We start from the raw sequence: 17,988 nt of genomic DNA on the forward strand, positions 1-17,988 counted from the left end.
CTGTGAGACAGAGTGCTTATGGGAACTGTTGGTGCCTTGTTCTAATGTCACCGTATTTTTGTATTAGTAAAGAATTAAAAGAAGTATTAATGAAATTTTTAATTGCAAGAATGAACCCTACCAGTACTGCCCAGTAAGGTTTAATATAGGCTTCTTATAAACAGAGTTATAATTAACATTTGTATTGTTCTGTATTTTATTATTTAACATCACATATGTGTTGCCTTTATTCCATGTTTTACCTGAATGTGAATTGACCATTGGCTGAGTATTTCAGATAAAATGTGGCAAATGTTTTAAGTGTGGTTAAAGAGGATAGGCTATTTTATCATGCTAAAAAATATGAAAATGATGCAACTGAGGAGGCTAAGGGCCTATTTGTTTTGAAGCAAGGTTGAGAATCCTGGCTATCATCATATCAGTAATTTGTACTTTTGGGCTTTTCCCCCCATCTCCATGAGCTGGAAGAAATAGTTAAGACTAGGATGTTTGAAAAAGCATACAGTAATATTTTATTAAGTATTGGTCTGCTAAATTCACTGCTTATTTCATCAGTAGGTAGTGTTCTCCAGTCTTGGTTACTGTCCTGGAGCCAGGGGGCCAGGGAGCAGAGCTGTAGCACACGGGCTGCAGGTCAGCAGGGAGACCCTCCGTGGTTGCTCCAGTGTTGCTCTATTGTGGAAAGAGTGAAGCAGAAAGTGGAAACATCTGCACGTCGACAGGCAGGTCATGAGGTGCAGTTCCCATTTTACTCCTAGCGAAGAGCTGTCTATAGCAATATAAAAGGCACTGGAAAGTGGCCAGTGGAAATGCTTTTATAGTGCTAGAATTAAATTAAGGCTTTTCTTGCTACAGTTATGTTGATTTAAAAACACAAATGTGATTTTCAGTACTTCTAACCAGCATTAACTGTGCTGTTAGACCTTTCTCTGACAATTTGTTGGACAAATTTTCTGTGTAACATGGACAGAATAATGCAAAGAGTTTCCTGTGTCCAAAGATATGGAGATGGTTCAAGTGGTAAACTCTTCCTAGAACAGCCGCTTACCAAAAAAATGCCATGAGGACCTAAGGAAAGATTGCAACAGCATTACTTCTTCCTTTACCAACAACTGACTTTGACCTAGGTTTTGGGCTCTCATGTGCTCCGTATGAAGCTATGACCACAAAAATATACACAAAAATCAGAGGCTGAAAGCAGGAAAAAATTGCTGAGCACATTTGAAGTGCTTGGACAGCTATTAATACACTGCACAGGGCGTGACAAATGAGTGTCTGTGTAAATCAATAATGCTTTCTATAAATGGACAAACGGTTGAGTATGAATAACAAAGAGGTGCACATGGTAACCGGTATTGTAGCATTCTGTCAGGGATTTTAAAGTTCACCGTCATAACTTTGTTCCTCTTGACCTTTATTGATGATACCTTCAAAGCATGTTGAGCTGCTAACTTGACGTAAAACCTTTAGACCTTCACCTCCTGCCCATGGCAGGTGGGTGGACTAGATGATCTTTAAAGGTCCCTTCCGATCCAAATCATTCTATGATCTCCTTTTTCCTTTGTGCAAAATGCATACTACTCTCCACTTTCTTCTCTCTTCCTCCTCCCATCCTTTTGTTTTGTGTTAACTCTGCAGTGGTTGAATATGGAAAACTGTCTTGTATGTGCTTCTCTTTTATTCATGGCTTCTAGTAGAAAATTCAGTGTTTTAATTAATTTCATTGTGGTTATAAAAGTGTAGAGGATTGTCTGTTGAAGATTTCCTAATAGGTACATGAAATAATTCTCCACTTGAAGACCCCAGTGCACCAAATATATCTTAATTCATAAATTGTTGGAACAGGCTAGCTAGATAACAAAATGTTACTGTTCCTGTTCTCTTGACTTAATAAATCAAGGCACAGAAAGGTAAGGTTTAAACTTTTTGAAAAACACTTTAGGGACTTAAATCCAAATCTTATTTTCAAACATGATTTAAGTGCTTCAGTTCACTTTTCCAAGAAGCACACAGAAATGGCTTTTGCAGTGTGTTAAGTGAAAATTGTCCATTCAAGTTCCACTTAGAGAGGCAAGTCTGGAGGAGACCTGGATGTCTCATGACATTCTCAGACATGAGAATGTGTCTGACACTTCTACCAAACACAGGTAAATGTTGAACAAAGTATAGTTAGTAGACAGTCCTTAACCGACTGTAATAATCCTCTCTAAAATTGTTAAAAGCAGAGGAGAGAATGAAGAAGTCATCCTAAATGCCTGTGTCAATTTAAGAATATATTTATTAAGTTTATATTTTTTTCAGCTATTTGTAGTCTGCTGCTGTTGTTCAGCTGAAAGATGCCAAGAACTATGAGTATAGATGAGGACTGAACCCCCCAAAAAGTCTCAGATTTGGCACAATGAGACCAGTGGGAGATCTCGTGCTTTGACCGGGTAAACCTAGAAAAAAAGACTGTGAACTGGAAAGGAGCAGAGCACTTTTTGGCTCTCAGCCTGCTGATAATGAATACTTTTGGGGAAACAACATTTCCATCTGTTTCGGGGCGGGGAGCTTGTATTTGGTTTTTTTCTTATGACACAAAAAAGCTGTAGTGTCTTTTGTTGTTCATTAATAAAAAAGTATATGTGACCGCATTAAGGATATGTTTGAAATGCATTTTAGACTTCGGGTGAAGATGCATTGTCACAAGCATTTAAAGTTTACGTGGTTGTAGTGCCTGAATGGATACTTCCTGTGTTTTGGTGTTAAGGGTATCCTAAAGTTAATGAGCATGACCATTTTAGAATTGTTTTTAAGAACTGTAATTAGTTAACCTGCGTTTACTGATTCAGTATATAACACGTTCCATATAAACATGGAACATAATGAGCAACAAATCATCATGAACTAAGGAACTTCCTCTTGCCCCAAAGAAATTTTAAGGAAACATTGTGTATTGTGAAGCAAATAGGGTTAATTTTGCGTCTACATTCATGGGAAATAAATGGCAGACTCTTTTTGACTTCGGGTGGGTAGCCTGTCTGTTACTAGCCTTGAATGAAACTGCAAACAGCTGCCCCGCAGGAGAAAATACAGAGTGTTCTTCAGTATCAGTGAAGGAGAGAGAAAGCTCTTAGCTGACCTAAAGGTAATCTTCATCATTACTAGAGCTGTGTTTTCCATCCGGAGAAAGGGATTAAAATCAAAGTTGACAAAGTCTCTCATAACGACTGTATCTTAGCAGTGGTATCAATACAAGGCAACCTCTGGTTTATGTAAAGTAGTCTGAAGTTTTCACTTTCAAATTGATTTTCCATAAACTCAGTCTCACAATTCAGAACAAAGTTGTCTCTAATTTAGGCAGCTGAAGGCTGAAATCTTTAAATTTTCCAATGTTTGGAGAGACCTTTGTGCAAAATACTTTCTTCCAAATGGAAACTAGGAAGTACCTCTCTTTTCACATTTTAGGATCCTTGAATCCATAAGGATCCAAAAGCAACGTGTAATGTTTCATTTAATGGTAAGTTATGCCACAGTTATTTTTGGCTGACTGAATGATACTGTGCTTTGAGGGCTGACCCCAAGTAAAGTCCTGCTTCCCTGTAGGTGCCAGTGGCAGGCGCGGAATGTGGCTTGTCTGCAGCAGTTTGCTGGGCTGCATCACTCAGTGTTTCTGATGCTGAGGGACAGAGATTGTTTATTTCTATATGTAACATAAAATATACATAAATTCCTAGAGGACAGCTATACCTAAAACTAGAAATCACTATAGAAATCAGTTGATATCTAAGAGAGTGCTTTTCTCAGTAATCTTTTTTTTTTTCTTTTTTTCCTGCATGGTCCCCTGCTAGGCTACATATGGGAGAAGTGACTGCATTAGGGGTCAGTACTTCTCTACCACTGCCTCTGGGTGCCTGGAGCTTTCAGGCTGTGAGAAGCATGGGCTTCTTATTACACCTTAGCCTACTTGTAAATATGGCCTGAAAATAAAAATGAAAATAAAATGTAATAGTGGTTTCCTCCGAGGAGACCTACTTTGCTTAACTGGCAAAAGATGCCTAGAATATGCAATACCGGAGGTAGACAGATCCCTCTGAGCAAAAATTGAGCAGACTTTCAATAACATCAAAACCCAGTGGTTTCTGTTAAATAAATGAAGGTTTGGATTAGGAGACAGGGTTTTGAGACCACAAGTGCTATTACAAATTTTCCAAATGAATACTTTTGGGCGAGTGAGGATTAGTATCAAGTATTCAGTTGCAGTATAGAGTGATTTAGTATATCAAGTACTGGTTTTCCCATGTTGTGGGAGCTGGCACAGGATCTTAAGCAAAGGCAGTCAAGTGTTCCCTTCTAGTCCAGTCCTCATTACAAAAATGCCAAATAAATAGGCCTGATTTGCTCGGCAATCAAGAAGCACAAAAGTCAAGCTAACATTGACTGCATTACATCCTTTCACTACACTTTTGAAGCCAGTGGTGTGAAAAGGGGTTTTATTATACAGATGTTTCCACTGTGGCTTGATAAGAGGGGAAATGTAGCATTTACTTATAATGCTGTCAAGTTCAGATTTCCTAATTTTGGTAGCCTATTTGTAAAGGAATAGCTCACTGAAATCAGAGATTCAGCTAACAGATCCAAGAAGACTTAGCTTCCATTTTACAGCCTTACAGCATTCAAAGAAAATGGTTTAACAGAAATATGGGAAGCTCTCTGGGTATTTTGTATAGTACAACTATATGTTGTAGTTCTTTTAGACAACTCTATATGGTAGCAGTCTGCCCTAACTATTTTAGGATAAAATCATACAATATAGTTTTATGTTAGTGAAGATGAAAATTTAAAAAATTAAACCCATAGGTATACCAACATGAGTGAGTTAAAGGCTGTGCAGGCTAACCCTTTAATGATTGCTTTTTGGATAGCGTTTTAGGGTGGTATTCATAGAGAAAACATCTGAAAATCTTTAACTCGTAGAAACACATTTTTATGTAGCAATCATCTCTTTATTTTTATCAATAAATCTACAAGAATATATCTGTAAAAGCAACCTGATACCGAAAAGGCTATCATATACAGTTATGGAGGACTCTTTCCCCTCCAGCTTCTGATTTCATACTGCAGCTTTTGCAGCTTCTGCTTCTACTTTGCTACTTATTTCTGCATCTGTACTTTGTGCTGCTTCATCTCATAGTGCTCTCTGCAGGATCACCCATAGACTTTTTATAGCCATATGTTGAATCCATTGGTAGGTGACATTGTGAAAATATGATGCAGAGCATTTTACCACCTTTGCTGGCTTTGATTGTACCCTCAAGATAAAGCACTGATTCCATACAGTTGTTTGTTTAGACTTGTAAATAAGTAAACTCTATATGCCCTTGTTTCTTACCACTCCTTTATTTTTTACTCTTTTTGAATATGCTGGATAATTATGTATGTTTACTTTTTCTTCCTTATCTTATTGTTAGGATTTAGCTGAATTTGTTGTTAATGAATGAAACGGTTGTTAATGAATCAATTTATTGGACTTCAGGTTTTTAATTTTGTTGAATCATTGACTTCTCTTAACAAGGAAGAGAGATCTGTGCATCTTTCCACAGAATCTTTCCATGCAGTACATTAAATTTTTCTGTAAAGTTAGAAATGTTAACAACATTATGACTGTTGTTTTGTTATAACCACAATGCTTTTGAAACAGCATTTGTTTAACTTTTATGGGTTGACAGAAGGTTAAAGTGAAGCAAGTAATGTAAATTGTATAATAGTTGTAATTATGTGAATGCATTGATTTTGGTGTTATGGTTACATGATGTGAAGTTACGCATGGGAGGCAGAGAGGTTTCTAGAGCCACGTTTAACTCATAGGTTTTTATTGTTTCAGTTTCTCAATCTTTAAGAGAAGACTAGTCAAAACTTGCTCTGATGCCACTGTATACAGCACACTTCAGAGATTTTCCTTTTCCAGTACTGAAAGAGTTCCTAAAGTCAAGTCATAATATATAGAAAAATACATTGATTTACTGTAATTTACATACCAGATTGTGCCATTTCGAAGTTTGCACTATGCAAAAATATGAGTGTAATGGAAATTAAAGATAGATGAAAGGCACTACTATACAGGAAACCTTATCAAATTTAAACTGACATATGTGAGAGAAAAAAAAAATCTGACTTTAAGATTGCATTTACATGTAGTAAAATACCACTTTCACTCTTAAAATGATAGGAATTGGTTTTTAACTAAAGACTAATAAATACATCTGCTTCTGTTAAAGGGTGTAATTCATCAATTAGCAGTAGTAGTATGACCAGTGCTTCTGGAGTTACCCTCTGCAGAAACCAGGCTTATGGAGAGCTGCTGCAGTTAGAAGCTTACATAAGACTGCTTTTTGTTTCCTTTTGATAGTTGCTGCCTCAGTTTGCTTCCAAGTGGCTTTCTCAGATAGCAAGATCACTCTAAACAGACTGGGGGCAGGGAGGAAGAAAAGATACACCAATATCTTTTATAATGTTTCGTTACCAACTCTATTGCACCTGACAAGATGAAATCGTGGGCATACTTTGAATATCTGCTCTGATGTTGTTCTAAATTGTAATGCACAGTGTGAATAATCTCATAAACGAATGTCACTCCTGTTTTTATTCAAAATACCAACTTGGAGCAAAATAAATTGTACAGTGCTTTTTATTCTGGATCCTGAAGAAGTACACAAAGCGCCTTGAGAATTTTTATGAATTATCATGTAGTACAAGATACCGTACTTGATTAGTTTACATATTTATTTGTTTATTTATTCTATTTTACTGTAGGCAGAGAATTCAGCACTGGCTCTGGAAAATGAAAATCAGAGAGAACAGTATGAAAGATGTCTTGATGAGGTAAGGTAGATAAAAAGGTTGTTCTTACCTGGTGCTATAATTAAATGAATAGAAATGAATCTCTCCCTCTCTCTCAAGGTTGACATTGTTCTGCAATTTACTAGTATTACCTCATTCTAATTAATTCCAAGAACATGTGTCTGGCATTCATAGATAATGTTCTCCATGACCTCTACTGTAAATCCTGTTTTGACCACGCCTCTTCACCGAAAAGTTGATATCCTTGTGACCAATACTTGGAACTGGTTTGCTTTCATTAGGAGGAAAAAATGATAATTTGCCTAATTATTTGCCTAATATTAGGTGTTGTGTACTCCTCCTTTTCTGTAGAGTGGAACACAGGTGGCAGCGGCTTCTTCCATCAAAGGTCCCCCAGCCTTCCTATGTAATCTGTTCTGTAACCAGAGAATTTAGTCTCTCGGCTCCCTCTAAGGGTTACATACAGAGCTTTTTATGCTGGGATTTTACTTGCTGATGGCTCACTTCTACTACACCACACAGCTTCTGATCAGCCCTTCCAGTTACAGCTGCAATGTAATTCACCCATCAGTTACTGTCTGAGCACCCCAGCAATGCTGAGTGTTCCAAAATGTCTAGTATCTCCTATTGCGTGCAGCTTTCTCCATACATTTGCTGCTGCTTACTTGTTCCTCTCATTTATCCTGAAATAAGGCTCTTCAGCATATGCAAGAGCTTAAAAAAGTTTTAAGACTTTTAGTAGCTTGAAGAGTTGCTTAGTAGAAATCATTTACCCATTCCATAATAAGAATGCGTAGTAGCATAAGTAGTTAGCTAACATGCAAAAAACCCAAACAAAACAGAAATTGAACTGACTTCTCAGCTGCACCTTTGAGAAAAGAGTGCATGGATGTGCAAACCACACATAGCAGACGACGATTCATATCTTCATACCAGCTTTTTAAATTTTTAATCAGCATTTGCTGAAGAGTCACTGGCATGAGCAATACAGCTTTGGTACAAGAAGCCTCCAGTTTAGTGCAGATTTCCATCAGCAAATCCTCACTTTTTCCACTATAGCATATTTTTATCCAGGAGCTGGACTAAATTGCAGATACACTTTCCTACTAGTTATGCTCTGTAGCACTGGGGTACCAGCAGAGCCTTGGTCTGCATTGGTCTGTCACTGCATTCAGTGCACACTTGAATGATATTTGGATATCTTGGTGATAAGATATCAAATCATGATAAGGATGAAATTACCATATAATTACTAACTTTAGTTTAAATTACAGAGTTTAACGTAAAATTATTTTCTGATTGTCTAGGACAAAACCTGCCTACATAATTAATTTTGGAAATGAATAAAGCACCGTAACTATCCATTGCAGCATAACACTCCATACAGATTATAAGGACAGAAGATATATTTTTATTGTGTTTGCAGTAACATGATGGATTTCTGATCCAGGGTTGTGTTTCTTACACGCTGTTGCAGTTTAAAGAGTAAATAATTATATCAGACTATACTCTAAACTTTATTATCTTCAATGTTACGTTAGCTGTTTTCAGTTCTTCCATATTATCGCAGCTGTATCCATTTTATCCCACTGTGTCAAATTTTTCAGGAGAAAGTGCTTCTCATCACCTGTGGTTTTATTTTTCCCTGCTTTATTTTTTGTTTGCTTGTTGTCTTCCTCTTGTCTTCTGTTTTGTGTGCATTGACCTCTCTTGACCTTCCCCACGCTTGGTATCACTTTTTCCTTCTTCTTTCAGCCCCCACAGTGCTTTGGCAGTCACGCTGTAACCAGCATTATTTCAGCTAAAAAAACTCGGACCTAATCCTTTCTGAACACTGAGGTGAATCTGTGGCCAGGGACTCAAGCAACAAAACCATATTTTAGAATTGCAAGTTCTGCAGGAGTCCCAGGTTAGCACTCACCTGGGTTCATTCCCTTCATGGAGCTTCACAAAAAATTGCACGTTCTCACCCTACTTCATTATAGCAACAATGAAGAGAATAGGCAATGAGACATAAATATAATTAATGAATTACCTAATTGGTGATTGTGAGAACCTTCACTTCCAACCAGAATCTTCTGAGCTTGTGTTTTATGTGACAAAGTCCTTTCCAAACAGGAATTCATACTGGAGATCTTAAGAAAATAAAATGCTTTCTGTGGATATTTTTATAAAAAAAAAAATAAAATTACTTCCACTACTACTTCCACTTGAAACTTTCTTTTCTTTAAGACTTTAAGTCTGATGCTTCCTCTGTTCATAACTCACCTTACACCAACCTAGCTTCTTGAAGGTGAAAATCTCTTCAGAACTTCGCTAGTTTGGCTTTTGGGACTTCTTCAACAGTTTTTAGGAGAAGACGTATCCTCTACAGCTATGTATGAGTGCTTATTACAACCATTATTTTACTTTTGCCTCTGCAGTCCAATTAGTTATGAGTGTATTGAACTTTTCCTGGGCTGATACTCCAAAGCTAATACCTAGCCGTTCTGGGCAGTTATATGTTTGGGAGGCTTGACAGTCCCTTGAGGTGATGAAGGTTTGGAACATCATTTGACAATTACTGGGAGAATGCTGCCATCTTTCACTCCTCATTGAGCAATCTCAAATTGCATCTTCTCTGCCCTGGGCACAGGCAAACTCTGCTCGGGGCACTAAAGCACCATTTGATCTGGCCACCCTGCCAACAGTGTCCCTGCCTGGTCCCTCAGGCCTCTACAGCAGTGTGATAAGGACACTTGCTGTGCACTGTCGTCATTCTGCTGAGATGTTGGTGGCTACTAAGCTCTGTATGAAGGAAGTAAAAATAACCACCATGATTTTTCTGCCTGTGTCTTACTAAAAGATACCAGAGCTGAGTTTTTAAATATATGCCTGCCATTATTTTCTCTCAGTTTTCTTTTTTTAATCAATTATTTCATGTAGTTCTTTTCATTCGTATAATGTCCCACATTTAATATTGTATGAATGCTTGCACCTGTGACTTAAAAATGCATGCTCTGTAATCATTTTCATGGTAAAACTCAAGGAAACTCAAATGTTCATAGAGATGAAATCTGAAAAGAATATGGATAAAGCTGAAGTGAGTCATTTCTGAATTTTAATAAATATCCACATACATATACATATGAACATATGTTGTACATATAAACATAGACGTAACATATGTACATATAAACATATGTTGTACGTATAAACAAATTTAGAACAGTATTTGGAAGAAGTTGTAATTGAAATGTTCCAGTACTTGATAAATAAGAGAGGAGCTCATTTCATTTCAGAAATACTCCATAAAATTATCTTTTTGTCTCTGAAAAACTTTAATACAGAAACCAGGAATATCTTCTTTTACCTTTGGGGTTTGAGGTTAACATGCTTAATCTTAGTTTCCTATCCTGGAATTCAGCTGTCACTTTATTGGTAAGTGGTAATGTCATATTTATTCACATCACTGTGCCAGCTGAGATTTCTGTCAAGCTTCACCATACTTACATGCAGGAAATTGTGCAACCAAGGGTAGATGATATTTTTGCTGATGTTTTAAGAATTAACTAATCAAAAATACAAATTTGCCTTTAAAATGCATTGGGTTTTTTTAATATTTGACTAAAATATAAGACTTTTCATTTTGGTACACTTTGTGTGTATGAAATGTCTTTGTGAGTATGAAACTGTATTTTAAAGGCAGCTGTGTAAAATCTCTACTTGTTAAAGGTATAATAGATGTTACACTAGCGTCTGTATTCTCTGATTCATTCTTTTATACCTTTTCTATTAAGAGCACTTTATAACATGTATATGTAAACATAACTGTGCAAGGAAAAAGTGAAGCTGGATCTTTATCTCTTTTATTGCAATCCACAAAAGGAAACCTCACCTAAAGATCTTGGCTATTAAGTTCACGGGAAAGGCAGGCAGTGTGAAGGCAAGCAGTGTCATCTACTACATAATAGCAGCCTAAGGAACCGGCCATCTCTATTCTATTCCTTGTTTCGCCTTGATTGAATGCATGAATCACAGGTCAAATCATTTTACAGCCTGCTTTTTACTGGGCTTGAGCCACAGTTCTGCCTCATATCAGGGGGATTTTCACATATTCTGCATCTCAAAAGTCAGTCCCTCTGCTTTCAACGGTCTCAGTTTCTTCAGTTTTTGGTAGTTGTGATTATCAGTTTTGTAGTGCTGGCTTATCTTATTTATCCATATCCATGGTGTCTCTTGACACCTGTAAGTAAAAATGAAGTACCCTAGCTTAGCAGTTTATTTCCATCTGGACACTCACGCTGCTGTAGGAGTGGAATGGCAACCTCATTTTAAATGCAAAAGTTTGGATATGATTCCACTTATTGATTGCTAAATTAATTTTAGTAACTGCAGAACATTTCACTGAAGGCTTCCCACCCTTGTTCCTGCTGAAATCCAAGAATACAGACCTGAAAATCTTTGAATGGTAATAGCAACATAATTTGCCAAGTTGCTAGATACTAGAATAAAATAACCTCATTTTGTAAAGAAACTAGTTACATACTTCTCTTATTGAGATCTATGGGAGCTATGGATCCCTGGCAGGTACTTTCATTTTGATACCTGACTCATACACTCAAAGTTGGAAAATTTGTCTCATATGCATCAGCAAGTTCAGTTTTTTCCCATTTGGAAGATTATGCTTTTTGCACTCCTCTGTGCAATATATAAAGCTATAGGAGTAATTTTCTAGGCTATTCCGTTGTGAGTGACTTGTACACACTTCAAAGAACCTTTTAGTTCTTCCTTGGTAAAGTAACTCCATGTCAGAAAGTAAAAAAATAATGTATTTGTTATGGTTTGTTCAATTTTCAGGTAGAGCAAACAGATGTTAAAAGTACATGCCAGAAGGAACATTGTCAGATGTAGATCCTGAAAACCTATAGGGCAAGGCACATGGTTTTTCAAAACTGTAACATATTTATGTCTGTTGGTTATTAGTGTTCTTATATTAGTCTGTGTCTTCTCTTAAATCATATACAGAGCTATTTTATGGGACCATTGTTCCATGGGCTGCCTTAAGTTAGGGACCAGTTTGGAGAAAAAAATTGATACTGGGCAATTTTATGAGAGTATGAATCAAATGTAACTTTTGGATAACAGAACTGACTTATTTACAGAAATGAATTAGCTTCAACTATTTCCTCACAACTCGGTTCATATCAGTGGTGTGGGTTTTTTTCTTTAATTTGCTAAGAGTAAGAAGAATCAATACAGATTTGGTGATATCTGCATATGCTTTACTGTAATTTCTGAAAGCCAAAACCAAACCAGAAATCATAACTACTGTCTCTTTTTGCACAGAGCAAGGTCTCTAGTTTCTCTGCTAAATGCCAGAGCAAAAATACAGGCAAACACATTGCGTGAGAACATATGCATATATAGTTTTAAATTACATTAGAAACGTAAAATACAAATTAGACATCATCAACAGAAACTCTTACCTCAGTCCCTCCTTCTGTCCCTCCTTTCTCCCCTTCCTTGCTTCTATGCCTGCTGGTAAATATAAGTTAGTAAGGATGTATAAAATAAATAACTTCCAAAATTCCTTGTTGAATATATAGTTCTACTAATCAATGGTGTGTAATCTCATTCAAGTCAATTACGCTATGTGGTGTGAATGCCTTCCAACCACATTCTAAAGACAGTAGGTACTTTAATCTTCTGTGGCACTTTATGGTTTCTGCTTGTCATGATAGATGTACCATTTTGTCAATATTGAATCAAGAAACAATTAAACTTCATGAAAACATTCAGGACTCCATCCGCGGTTGGTAAAAATCAGCTTTAGTGAATGCAGTCAATCCATGCTGATGCACATCAGCTGCATAGAGAACTGTGAAAGTTTAGTCTAGTCCAAAGAAGAGATGGCAGAAGTTAACCAAATGTCCATATTATACTGCAATTGATACAATACACATTTGTTTATATTAAGGGCCAGCACAGAAGTAGTTAACGCGCATTTCATGTATTCTTGTTAGTATTGTCTGATGATAATACTAATAAATAATGAAAATGCTAGAATTGGTGGTGGTTGTAGATGGAAAGTGAAGTGTAAAGCCACAAAAGAAAATATTGTTATGAATAAACACACGTGATAACATACTTAACTATTTTATTTATTTATTTCAGGTAGCTAATCAGGTTGTTCAGGCTCTACTTACTCAAAAGGTAAGTTGTGGTTTGGGTATGGGGTATGGGTTCTGTTTATGGAATGGGGATTCAGCTACTCCACTTGTGGGCTGGGGACCAGCAATAGAAAATGTGTATTTTGTCTTAAAAAAACTTTCGATGTCCTCCTGCTCCATTCTTCTGGTAAGCAAGGGAAGTACTGCACGGAAAAATTCTTGTATGGTGACTGCAAACTTGGCAGAATGAAAAGATTCACTATGGCTTCTAGAAAGCTCTGTGTTGGATCAAGACACGTCTGAAGTTTCCATTCACACTCCAAATGGTTGGATATGAAGTATGGTTGTTTCAGATGGAACCTCGTGGGAGGAGTAACATTAAAAATTAGCTTCCTAAAATGAAGAAGTGATTTGGAAAAGAAGTTAGATGGAATTCAACAGAAAGAAAAGAAAAGTAGCACATATAAGTAGAAATAAGTAGCTGCCCAGAGAGGGTGGGGCATAACTAACCATTAAACTAACATTAAACTAACAAAAAAGTGGTCTTCAAGTTGAACATGATTCCATGATGTCATCTTGTTGAGGGGAAGAAAAAAAAAATATAAAGATTTATAATAATAAGCTATGAACCCTTCAATATTCATGAAACAATCCTCCGTGAGATCTAGACCACTTGATGAATGTGGCATTATTAAAACGCTTTGGATCATTTAGCTTTAAAAGGACGAGTCTGAAAAAGACATAAATACAGTCTTTCAGTGCAGATAGTGCAAAGAATATAAACTGTTTTGTTTACACTGACTGACAGGACAAGAAATAATGTTCTTAAAATGCAGCAAGAAACACCAGGTTGAGATAATCAAAAACCTCTTCCACGTGCCCGAAAGCTTTCTAGCTGCAAATATAGCAAAGTACTGGAATAGATTTTGAGGACTGGCTTCAAAGCCTCCATCATGGACAGCATTCAGAACAGTAGAACACCCCCACAAAGGAGACGAGCAGGGACCAAGTGTGACAACAGGGCAGGCAGGATGCTGACCACCAAGTGTCAGGGTCAGGCCTGGAGATGGTGATTGGGGTCAGCCTTGGTCCTGTGTTCACCAGGCACGTCCATGGGCAGGACAGCAGGTCTGAGCGAAGCCAAGCCGGGGGCTCAGGACGCAGCTCAGGATCAAGGAGGCAGAAGGGTTGGTGTGGGTGTAGCTGCAAGGTGACTGCTGCACGACTCAGATGTGAACAAGATGACCTTGAACTCTGCCAACTAAACCCCTAAAAGTGAGGAGCGTGCCCTCACAGCAAGATAGACAAACATCGCACCCATGACCATCTGCACCTAAGTGTGTGGTAACTGGGCACAGAAGGTTGCATTTGGCCATCTGCACATCAAGGAGAAGGCTGGGTGCCCTCCTCAGCTCCTTACTGGGCAGATTTTTTGCGAATCAATTTTATGACACTCTGGATAGATTAAAAAATGCGCAAGGAGATGTTCTGACCCTATTAAGTCTGCTCTTGAATATCCTGCCCTGAAGACAGAGATGTCTAGGTGATGTGTAGGTGAGTGATGAAAGACTTGGAGGGTGCAGTTGCCCGTTATATAGATAACACATTGCTGTGGACCAAGCTAGCATTGGGAATCCAGAAGTAATAATGTTGCCTAAAAACAGCCATACAGCTGTTACCACAGTTTAGGGTTGAAAGTATCATTGTTCAATCCCATGGTTTTTTGATGCACAACAAAGCCTGTTGATCTAGAAGAGAGATATTGCCTTAGAGAAGTTGGAAGTATTGTAGCTTGGAGGTGATTTGTGCAAACCACAGCATATGGGGAAGCTCACACTGTTGCTATCTGTGCTGTGTTACTCTTCCCGTGCTCTGTGTACACATATGCTGTATGGTCTGTGTATCGTCAGAGGACTGCAGTCTGCAGAGCTATTGCTGTAACACCTTTTAGAAACATAACTTCAGCTATTTTTAAAAAAAAATCCCAAATCTGTGTTTCAACGCAGCTTAAATGGAAATGGAGGCATTTTCTCATATTAATATACACAAAAACCTCATACACATTTTGTAATATAAAACCATATGTGATTAAATATTTACCAAAAGGTTCATCTCAATATATTAAACTCTGTTTTGGGAATATTATCGTTGTTTCCCAAATGAAGAGAGGAGCTTCCTGACTCCCTTTGCAGAGGCGTCAGACATTTTGATGACTACATACTTTCTTGGTAATGAATCCTCCCAAACCCATAGGAACCAAGGAGTTCATATGGATACAATAAAACCAAACTTGAATACATTTAATAAAGTGACTTACTTAGTATTGATGGGATTTAACAGCTGCTTACCTATTACTGAGTAATAACAGCTAATTTAATATCCATAGAAAGAGGAAAGAGGGTACTCTTCTAAATGCTAATGAATATTAACTGTTACAGAGCTCCTGACACCATTCATACAAGTCCTTTTATAAGAAAAGACAGGAACACAATAGCATACAATAAAGAGGAAATTGGACTCCTCTCACCAGTCCCAAATAGGTAGATATCAGAATCCAAATAGTAACTAGTAAACAGATAAATCTATCGTCGTGCAGCTAAGCAGTGAGACAGGGCCAGTCATGCCACAGTGAGATAACATACCTCTGGGGCATAGTGAGACATGAAGAAAAGCTGAGAGCTTTCAGAAAATGGAGAAGAGTGATTTTGTACAGTAATGCACGCTGCGTAGGCTTTGCTGTGAATTTGAAATTGTCCCTCAAGGACTAATTTTTGTTTAAATTAAGAACATGCTGTGATGTAACGAATAAAACGCTGTGTACTCACCAGTATGTGGAAAGACGGTGATTCCACCGAGAGATTCTGGTGACACAAATTGAGTGAGCAAAGCCTGAGTGATTTATCAATGTCACTGAAACCTTGAAATGGAATTACAGTCTTAAATGTGCACTTTTCAAGTACATAATTTGTTACAATACATATAGAATTTCTCTAATATGAGAGGCTTTTTTTTTTACCGTGACTATGGAGAAACTATATTAAATTGAGATTTGTGCTGAATTAGCCACACAGCAAAATTTTATAATTCTATATAGCAAAATTATATGGGTTTTCTACCACTTACTAATAGAAAACTGTACCTCTGGGAAATTTAAGAAGTCAGAAAAACAACAAAATGATTTGAGACAAACCTGTATGTTCTGATACTTACTGGAAGTATCCATACTTTCTCCTTCCGCCCAAAGACTTCTCATATCACACGAGATGATAGGAGTGCTGGGAACTGGATTTTTTTTTATTTTTTTTTTCCCCATGTAAAACCTGGATCAGCAGTTTGAAATTTGATTAATACCACTTAATGAAATTGTTTTGTGATCTGTGTATCTGCTCTTTGCCTATTACCCTCCTCCACAGGAGTGTATTCGGGAGAATACTTTTTTACTCTGGGTTCTGTATGAAAGTTATTTCTTCTTCATTTTCATCAATGAGATGAAAAAGAAGTGAATGAAGTGTTAAAACAGAAGAAGCATCTTCAGAGGAAGAGCAGCATATTTCTGGAACCTCTAATGAGGGCATTGAATCCCAGTTTGGAGAAGAGTGAGTCTCATACCGAAGAGAAAAAGTAAGAATAGAGAGATGCTCAGATATTACTATAGTGAGACCACAGGAATACCTTAGATATTTGGGAGATTACTGTCTTAATAGCTGGCCATTTTGCCCACAGGAGAGGAATTATATACTTCAGACATTTGGTAGTTGTATTAATTGGTAATTTTAGGACTCCAGCTTTCTAAACTCAGAGTTTATTTTACGAGAATATTGCTACCTTAATGTGCCTCATTTCTCCTCTGGACTATGTGTGGCTTTACCACTGGCATAGTTTATAGCATCTGGGTGGGTAATCTAGTGTCTTGTATTTCGCTTTTTGCAGAAAGTATAAAGTTTGAAACGTAAATCTTACAGTTTTAAAACTGTAAGATGGGAAGTTTTTGAGCAGAGGCATTGCTAAGATTTAATTTTTTTTTTACATTGTCAGTTTCTGAGAATCCTTTTTCCGTTTCAGTGCACTTAGTTATGTTAAAATGTTAAACACTAATGTTGTAACAGCTAATGCTCTGTTTTAAATTCTCTGATTATCTGTGAAAGGCAGATAATGATGGGTCTTGATGCTTGTCGTTTCCTAATAGACGTTGCCTTGTGTAAGACCAGAGATAAGAGGTCTCACTGGCAGAAATCAAAGCTTTACGGCTTTACAAAACATCAAACTCCAGATTTTTTTGGGGTTATGTTGGAAGGCTCTAGCAATTTTACTTGAACAGCCACTTGACAGCCACCTAAAACTAATATGAAGAAACTATCAAGAGAAAATAATTGCATTCATTCAGTAGCATCATAAAATGATACATACTATATGCATAAAAAGATGTTTACAATTCTCTGAAAGTCTCAAGATGAGCTTATTTTATTGTGTGTTCACCTCTTATAACCTCAGTGCTGGTTACAGTGGAGACTGGAGAAACTGTAGGCAAGAATTTAAGCTACATCTGACTACAATTTCCTCCTCTGAGTTGTTTTCTCATAAGGCTAGGTCATCATGTTGATAATGGTATTGACAGGACAGCATATGGGGATCCAGAGGCCTGTTTCCCCACCTTCATATGTTGGAAAGTAATATCAGCTACGCAATACCACAGGGCAGAAACTGTCCTAAATTTAAAGGAATATGGGAAAGTAGTTTGGAGATTTAAATATTTGGTTTTCAATAAAGCTAGATATGGCTGCAGCTTATTATTTTTACATGTAATCTTTATTAGGAGACTACTATTCCTGATTTTTGAAGCTCTCACACCTAAAAATGGCCAACTGCACAAATTATGCTGAAAGTCTGTGTGTCAGATTCTGCTCTCTCTCCGAAACCCTCTTTCTGATAGAATCCTGTATTCCTTCAGACAGCCAGGAAAAGCAGGTCTTACGTTGAACATAGATATTTGCTGTAT

The 17,988-nt window shown here is 37.2% G+C and overlaps 1 protein-coding gene across 1 annotated transcript in view; it reads left to right on the forward strand.

Moving 5' to 3' along the window:
- The window catches only part of NCKAP5 (NCK associated protein 5), a 371,849-nt gene that overhangs the window by 266,096 nt on the left and 87,765 nt on the right, over positions 1 to 17,988 (forward strand). Inside the window, exons 7-8 of the mRNA XM_074145259.1 lie at positions 6,793 to 6,861; positions 12,997 to 13,035. Of these exons, the coding sequence (XP_074001360.1) occupies positions 6,793 to 6,861; positions 12,997 to 13,035 (108 nt within the window). The remainder of the gene's footprint in view (positions 1 to 6,792; positions 6,862 to 12,996; positions 13,036 to 17,988) is intronic.

The sequence above is a fragment of the Numenius arquata genome, chromosome 3, assembly GCF_964106895.1.
Source record: "Numenius arquata chromosome 3, bNumArq3.hap1.1, whole genome shotgun sequence".
In the NCBI taxonomy this organism is placed as follows: Eukaryota; Metazoa; Chordata; class Aves; order Charadriiformes; family Scolopacidae; genus Numenius; species Numenius arquata.